The 8,929-nt window shown below is 43.6% G+C and overlaps 1 protein-coding gene across 2 annotated transcripts in view; it reads right to left on the reverse strand.

Moving 5' to 3' along the window:
- Positions 1-254: 254 nt before the first annotated feature.
- The window catches only part of MACIR (macrophage immunometabolism regulator), an 18,845-nt gene continuing 10,170 nt past the window's right edge, over positions 255-8,929 (reverse strand). For both annotated transcript variants that reach the window (XM_006139775.3, XM_027771669.1), the window contains one exon: positions 255-2,748. In XM_006139775.3, the coding sequence (XP_006139837.1) occupies positions 2,102-2,725 (624 nt within the window). In that variant the 5' untranslated portion in view covers positions 2,726-2,748 and the 3' untranslated portion in view covers positions 255-2,101. The remainder of the gene's footprint in view (positions 2,749-8,929) is intronic.

The following is an 8,929-nucleotide window of genomic DNA, read 5'->3' on the forward strand; positions in this document are numbered from 1 at the left end:
TAACGAAACAAAAAGTCACGTGTTTTTATTTAGGTCAAGAAATGTAAGCATTGGACAAGAACAGATCACACAAGTACACGGTTTCGTTCTGAATATACTGACTGTCACGGCCATGAATACGTCTTTACTTTAAAATGCAATGACCTGCTTTGGGTGTTTCCTTGTCTGACACACAAAGCCTCCAAATGCCTGCCTCGGTGGACTCCCAGACCGCAACCAGCCTGTGGTAGTGTAAAGCACCACACAACAATGTGTGTTTACATCACCCTTTTATTTCATAATTAGAAATAATACAGTTCCACAGGGTAAATCATCAATAAATAACGGGGTTTAATCATTAAACGTAAAAATCCCAACTCTTTGGCATCTGACAGGATTCTATTTCTTGTCAAACTAATGACTGTAGAGATATAGTTAATCTTAGTGATCATTCGTTGATACAATATGTTACAAAGGTGCAATTTACTTTAAAATATACAACAGCTGAAAATTTCCACCCCCGTCAAGAAATCTGACCAACTCAGTAACTGACACAGCCAGCTTCCTCAAGGCTCTTTCATTTGCCTTAGTGAACACATAATAAATGTGGATGAACAGTTTGCTAGAGTTTTCTTATACTTACTCTGCTCTAAAGAAAGTTTGTCATTCATCCTGGCTAAAGACAAACCACAATTGCACCAGGAATGACCCACTCATTAATGAAGAGGTGTTCTTATTCTATAAGCAAAATTGCTAAACACCTAAGAAACTCACAGCCCCCCCTCCAAAAATAAAACTGAAAACGAGCAATTCTATGCTGCTGGAAATGCCAATTTGGTAATAAATTGCACCTTCAAGAGTCCAAAAAAAGGGGAATAAAATAGAAACGTTTACAAAAGGTAAATTACATACATTTTTTTGTTTGTTTCAAAATCTATTCAAGAATAGTTGAGCTGTATTTGTTACTAAAGCTAGGGCATTATTTCTTTAGCAACAAATTAAACCAGTGCAATTGACATAAATTGTTAAGTAATCCAGGATTAACCCATTAAAACTGCAGAAGCACTTTAGGCTCCTGCACTAATCCCAGAAACTGGACTTGCGCTCAGTGCTCACGCTGCACGGGAACTAAAACTGAAATGACCTGATGCCATGCTGAACAGTGTCGCTCGATCCTTAGTGTGGCATTCGGGAGTAGAAATCAGGAGCTCCTCTATTCAAGTCCAATTCGCTCACAGAAAATTCAGATGCAAACAGTGTGATGCCTATAATCCACAATTAAAAGAATCCTTTCCATTTTAAAGTTCCAGATGAATTTTAAATTAGAAAATATGCACTAAGGAAACGTTTTCAACTTAGGAAAACTCCACATTGGAAGCTTTCTGGAAAAGCTTCCCCCACCCGCCCATTGTAAAATAAATACTTTGTATCCCAAATTTAATTTTATTAAGACACACTTTAATAATGCTATAAAGAAATATTTTACAGCCATAGAGATCAATAACTTTCCATGCGGAAATAAAAAAATTCATTGCTCAATAGTATTATTGAGGCAAGTGAAGAAAGATTATTCTCTTAATCTGAAATGTTAGGTTTTTTGTTTTTTTTTTTCAGTGCAAAACCAGTTATAAAATATTTAAACTCAATATTTAAAAATAAAAAGTGGTCCAATTCGGCAATGTTCAAGTTCTAAATTTCATAAAACAAACCATTACATACAGCTTATAGTAAAATACAGAGATTCAAGAAGTACTTGAATACTTAAGATATAAATTTCTAATGGATCAAGTCAGCAACACCCAAGCAGATAACATTCCCAATTTGAGCGTCAGAATCATAAAGATGAAATTACTGCACCAAAGCCTTTTTTCCCCTAGCTAAAAAGCTATACAAACTAATGGTCAACATTCTGTTTTCTTTGCAGTGCTCTAGACTGACCTCCCCCCCCAAGTACCTGTGATTTCCTTCCTGTATTCGAAATTGGATCCAAACAATTGTTATGTTCCAGCCACGCTTAGCTGATATAACCATCTATAACGTGAAGAGTCATGTACAGAGTAGACAGCGGGTTTTTCTACCCCACGCCGGTCGGCCTAAACTGGGTGAGACGCTCTGCAAGTGCTCATGTGTTACTCCGAGCAAACACACGGTCCCCTCGGAGGGTGAGGTGCTGAAGCTGGTACTGGAGCACTTCCGTGTCGGCGGGCTCCTTGATGTTCATTTTATCTAGATTGAGGTAGTCCAGAGATTTGGAGTGAGCCCTCTTACCTTTAAGAAGACAGAGAGGCAGAGGCCCATGGAGGGCCTTGTACGGTTCATAAGGTAAGGATTTAGTGCACTTGTCTCCTGAGCTGGGCATCCGCCTTCGCCTCCTGCCATTGACAGCCGGGATCTCGTAGGGCTGGTAGTACCTACTTCTGGTTTTGTACAAGCGAGAGGACCGGCCGAGTCCTGCCTCCAGCTGCTTGGAGCGCAAGGAAGGCATGGCTTCTCCCTTGCTCTCCTCGCCTCCCGTGCACTTCTGGGCTAACTTCAGGAGTTCCTCACCAGTCGTGAAGCCAACCAGATAGTTCGAGTCCATGTGGAGGATCTGGTAGCCCGACACAGTCCGCCGCATCGGGGAGCAGGGGGTGCTGGAGCAGCGGGGCTTCTCGGCCTCCGCCTTGGCCGGAGAGCTCGCCTCGGCCGCGGGGAAGGGCAGGGTGGCCAGGGTACTTCTGGACTCTCCATTAATATCTACTTCCATTTTAGGCACCAGTCCGCACACTCCTACAAGCAAACAGACTCCAATTAGAAAAATATACAGCAGACAACCTGAGGCCCAGGGATCCTCTGAGGAGGCTGGGGAAGCATGAAATAACACTGCCTGGAAGATGCGGATAGGCGACCCACAGATTTTTATCTCTGTCTACTAAACGTTTCAGAGCAGGCGTGAAATGACAGGGCTGCTCGGCCTTCAACGGCTCAAAGGCAGGATAAATGAAGGTTTGAAGCGCTACAAAAAGGTTCAGAGGAGAGGCAACGGAAAACAATGCTTCTCTAAATCCAGCACTTCATCCAATCACGAAAAGCGTATTCCTTGGTGCGATAGTAAGCACAGTGGACACAGATCTCAACGTTAAGGAAGTAGAGCAATCACTTCCAGTTTCACAAAAATCCACAATGTACTTCTGACTTGAAAATTAAATTCAGCCATCATTTAGTTTACAAGTTAAGTGCTTTGATCTTCATGCCTGCAATTTTTTTTTTCAATTGTACTTAAGGGGCAGACAGTAAAATGTACTGAGCTAACCAATTTCTGCAAAGAATCCAATTTGGATTTTAAAAAGTATGTTTAGGGTCTTACATACTTAAAAAGTATGTAAAAGTCTTAGAGAAAAAAGGTCCCCCAAAACTCATTAATGTTCTTTCTTTCATATGCCAAATAAATCAAAGAAAACCATTTTGTAGTTTCAAATTTAATCCTATATCCAATACACCACCTAATTTTGAATATTATAAGTATTTTTGTAGGGCCAGCAGGTGTCATAGTAGTAAAAGCACTGAATTCCCACATGGCTGACTGCATGGAGTCCCAGAACTGGTGGCTGGAAAATCACACCAGGTGCATGTGCGTGTGTGCCCTGAATCCTGAGAATGGAGGAGAAGGGATTACAGCATGGCCATCCCTTGAGCAGTGATTTCTCATTTTCCCTCTCTCTTTCTCCCTCCTTCCTCCGTGAGAGCCCCTGACCTATAACAAAATAAATAAATAAATAAATAAATAAATGATAAACAGTATGTTGTAAAATGTCGTTTTACTAGACAATTTAATAATAAATATACCATTGATTTGACAGTTACCAAAGTCACTGTACTATTGAGAACTTTCATACACGGCAGAACAATTCACAATGAATACTAATATTGCTCATTACAATTATCACATTACATGGTTTGGAAAACACCACTGACAAGAAGTAATAATGGCTAGATTCCTTGAAAGTTGAAGATAAATCACATTTTAGAAAAGAAAGTACTAAGGGAAACAGTGACAGTGCCATTTCTCAGACACCTTATTTTCATTTGCTCTCCAATTAGAAATAGATCAAAGCTTTATGAATCTCAGGTTGCTGGGCCAGCAGGTGGCATGGTGGTTAAAGGCGCTGGTCTCCCACATGGTTGGCCACAGTTCAAGTTCCAGATCTGGTGGTTTGAAAATCATGCTGGGCACATGTGTGTGTGTGTGCCCAAAATCCCAGGAGGAGAATGGAGGTGAAGTGACTGCAGTGTGGCCATCCCACCCCGCCCAGGGGTGATTTCTCACTTTTCTTCTCTCTGTCCCACTCTGCTGAGCACATACGCCCTATGGCAAAATAAACTAAAATAAAATAATCTCAGAACCAGCAGATGGCGTAACAGTTACGTTACTGGACTCCCACATAGTCGACTGTGGTTCGCGTCCTGGACCCAGTGGCTTGGACTCACACCGAACATGTGTGTGTGCATGCTCAAGGTCCCAAGAAGAGAATGGTAGAGAAGGGATCATGGCATGGCCATCCTCCCGGGGGGAGGGGGGTGCTGTTGATTTCTGTCTTTCTGTCTCTCCCTGTTTCTCTGGCAAGCACATATGCCCTATAGCAAAAATGAGTCTAAAAAAAAAAAAGAATCTCAGATTGCTTATAAAAATGCTATCAGGTAACTAATTTTAAGATAAAACTTTATGAAAAATGACCACTCTATTAAGTAACTCTGGTGGACTCTTTTATAAAACAAAGAACCATTTCCTAATTGAAACACGTCCTAAACCTTGGGTTTTTTAAATCCAAGCAATCAGAAAGGTAAAAACCAAAACCGTGCACCTCCCTTTGAACATTCTACCTACTCTACTCCCCCTCCTCAGAAGGCTGCGAAGTTGCCAGCGGCCATCCTGCCCTCCCTGGTCCCTCACTGCTGGGACAAACATCCACAGGGATTCCACAGATAATCCAACCCAAAGGGATAACACAGTAGTCGCTGCATAGCTAAGCCTTAGACTACGTCCAATCTGAATTTACCCAAGATAGCCTAGTCTCGCGGCACTTCCAGATTTCAAGTTACCGCATGTATTATGTTTCATTAATGGACAAATACATTTTTACTTGATGGTGCATTTCCTTCTCCACTGACAGGATCGGGGTGGGAGATGACTACCGGCTACTCTGACGTGACTGCAGTGAACTGTGAGGCCACCAACTTTTTATGTTAAACATTTACCTGTGCCTTCTGCAGCCCAGAGGACAGGGAGACATAACCAGGGTTTCTGACCTAAGATCCTGACAGGCAGTTACAGACTGGGTACCTCACAAGGGGAGTCACTAAGGGGACACTCACTCGAGCCATCTGCACTGGGACACTGGGGTAGGTCCCTCCAGATCTGGCCCTCCGTGACAGACCGTGGGTTCCCACAGGGACAACTTTCCTGCACTATTTAATACACTACTAACTTCCTGAAATGCAAGAATTCAGACCTCACCCACTCTGAAATGGGTAATAAGTGAGGCTGAAATTCATCATCTTTTTTGCCGGTGAGGGAGAGAAGCGGGGAAGCGGTTAACAGTGTGCAAACTCAGAGTAAAGTGGGGTGGGCTCCGGCCTGGGCCAGCAGCAGCATCCACAGCTGCTTCCCGCCGATCATGCACACGGTCAGGCATTCTCAGACTCTCGGCGGCAACATATAAAGGTCAAGAGTGAGGCAGAAGTGACATACTAACTAGAAAACGAGGACTTGGAAAATTAGGGAAGTGAAGGAAGGAGATGAAGAAACAATTATCAAAATTTGATGTGACACGAAGTAGTCACTACTGTTAGATGACAACTCTTATGTGATACGTTTCTTTCATCCAACAGCACCATAAAAAATACCTGTCTTTGGGCCAGCAGGTGGCATGGTGGTTAGGGTGCTGGATTCTCACGTGGCTGACTACGGTTCGAGTCCAGGACCTGGCAGCTTGAAAATCACACTGGGCATGTGTGCATGTTGTGTGCCCAAAATCTCGAGAGGAGAACAGAGAAGGGATTGCAGCATGGCCTTCACCCTGGGGAGTTATTTCTCACTTTGTCTCTCATTGTCTCTCTCTGGTGAGTGCACATGCCTTATATCCTATAGCAAAAACCTTTAAAAAAATAATAAATGAACTGTCTCAAACAGAACAATCCAACAGGATCTTCAGGCAGCTACAAAGCAGACAATGGTCTAACCCGGACTATTAAGTAGAAGAAAGAGATGGGTTTCCTAGTTTTGGAAATTCCAATCAAGTAGCCTGTAAGAAACCAATCCCTCTGTTGGTTTGTTTTTCAGGTTTTTGCAATAAGGCCCACATGCGCCTTATTGGGGAGAGAGACAGAGACAGAGGGAAAGTGAGAAATCACCCCCCAGGGGATGCCCACTCTGCAATCCCTTCCCCTCCATTCTCCTGAGATTTTGTGCATGTATACACACATGCCCAGCATGATCTTCAAGCTGGCACATTCAGGACTTGAACTCCGTTCAGCCATGTGAAAGTCTGGCGCCTTAACCACCACACCATCCGCTGGCCCCAGAAACCAATCATGTTTTACTGAGAAGAAAACACACTCACTACAGAAACACCATTTAACCGATAAGTTAAAGAAATAAGCATCCCTAACATCCTCAAACTAAACATCCACCCTAGCACCTAAGGCCAATACGAACAGGTCAATACTCCAGGTGAAATTTCGGAATGAGGGTCTTGCTGTACCGGAGCATGAAAGGGCTCATTTTAAATACTACCTCTACAGCTGATCAATCTGCTGAACTTCCGATGAACTTCTGATTCCAAGAGCTTGAAGACTGTCTGCATTTTTAACTGTCAAATATCAGTACTTCTCGTCCAAACAACAAATACTTTATTCTCAATGCTAAACACTCTTCCAGGAGGCTTCACTGGTCTGGGCAGCGTAGGGCCTTTTGTACAAGAACATCGTCTTCAGGTCAGGGCTGACCCAGGAATTCGAATGATGGAACCAGGGCTCTCTAAATGGCTTACTCTTTTGAAAAGGCTCTTCTTAACTTCTAAAGAATTATCTACCATGAGGCACTAAGAAAGCTAGGTGGAGGGACCAGCAGATGGTGTAATGGTTACATCACTGGACTCCCACATAGTCGACCGCAGTTTGAGTTTTGGACCCAGCAGATTAAAACTCACACAAGGCATATGTGCGTACATGCCCAAAATCCCGAGAGGAGAATGGAGAAGAAGGGACTGTGGCATGGCCATCCCTCCTGGGGGATGATTTCTTGCTTTCTGTCTCTCTCTGTGTCCCCAGCAAGCACACCCGCCCTAAGGCACAAATCTCTCTCTAAAAAAAAGAAAGCAAGCTAGGTGGAAGCTGGATTTCGGAAAAGACAGCACTGGCCAGTCACGGGGCTCAGCAGTGACACGAAGCTCCTACGCCCAGCCGCATGGGAAGGCCTCAGGGTCACCTCACAAGACCTTCTATAGAGACTGGGTGTACACACATGCCCGAGAGCCTCTTGGGGGGCTGGCTGAGCCTGAGGCTGGATGGTGGCAGAAGACACTGCTGGGGGAGAGCAGGAGTCTCTCTCTCTCTCCCTCTCTCTTTTAGAAAAAGCAAACTTGAAAAGGAATAAAAAAGCACCGACTTTTTTATTTTTAGTTCATGGAATGCTGACTAAGCAGCATACTTCCCATTCTTCAATGTGTCAGGAAATAAAACGTTTTATGCTACCGAATTCCTAACATTTCCTGTCCTGTCTGGATTTGAGTTTTGGGCAAGATCTTCAGATAAGCTATAGAATCAACTTTTTTAGGTTATCTTTCAAATAAGCAAAAGCAGTTTAAGTAATTCTATCAAAGAGGACAAAGTTTAGGTAACTGCTAGTTCCTGATTTGTCCCCCCCAAAAAAGGGATGATAATACTAAAACAGTAAAGGTTGAAAGGCCTCAAGAGCCACATCTTGGTATGTGAAGGCCAATGTTTTCCACAGCAAAAATTCTTATTAAAAAGCATTTAGGGCCAGTAGGTGGGACAGAGATTAAGGCTCTGGATCCCACATGGCTGGCTGTACAGTTTGAGTCCCAGACTCAGAGGCCTGAAAATCACACTGGACATGCATGTGTACACGCCCCAAATCCCAAGGGAGCAATGGAGCAGGGAGAGACTGTGTGGCCATTCCCCCAGGGGGGTGCTTCCTCTCTCTCTCTGTCTCTCTACATGAGCACATGCACTCTATAGCAAAACAAAAAAAAGAAAAAAAAAAAGGGCACTCAGCTGACGCTGTGGCTTCCTGGTTAGGGAAACCAGATTCCATATGGCTGACAGCACGGTTCAAGTCCCAGACGTGGCAGAGGCGTGTACATGTGTGCATGCCAAAATTCTAAAAGGAAGGGAGAAATGGAAAAGGGATGGCAGCATGACCGTTCCCCAGGGGGATACGTCTTCTTTTCCCTTTCTCTCTGTCTCTCTATGGTGTGCACACACACGTTCTAGCCAAAAGAAAAAAACGAAAAAAGCATTCAATCAGGAAACAGCTATGGTGACCGCAGCTGGAGACAGGCTGTGGTTTGCAGGATACTCATGAGACGTTACCATGAAAAACTGCTTGTGGGCTTGTTATTTTTAATAAGTTTATTCATGACTCAGCATTGTGTTTCACGTTCTAAAATAAACCTTGCATTCGAACAGCATACTGCCAAGATAAATGATTACAAAGCAGCCTCACAAATGTTACTGGAGGTTTAAGCAGCAGGCGCCACTTCCACTGCATCCATGAGAATAAAGAACCAAGAAATGAGGGCAAAGGATAACTGCCTCTTTCTTTTCTTTTTTTTTTTTTTTTTGAGTGGATTTTGCTATAGGGCGCGTGTGCGCTCGTCAGAAAGACAGAGACAGAGAGACAGAAAGCAAGAAATCACCCCCCAGGGGGGATGGCCATGCCGCAATCCCT

The sequence above is a fragment of the Tupaia chinensis genome, unplaced genomic scaffold, assembly GCF_000334495.1.
Source record: "Tupaia chinensis unplaced genomic scaffold, TupChi_1.0 Scaffold000002_1, whole genome shotgun sequence".
Taxonomy (NCBI): domain Eukaryota; kingdom Metazoa; phylum Chordata; class Mammalia; order Scandentia; family Tupaiidae; genus Tupaia; species Tupaia belangeri.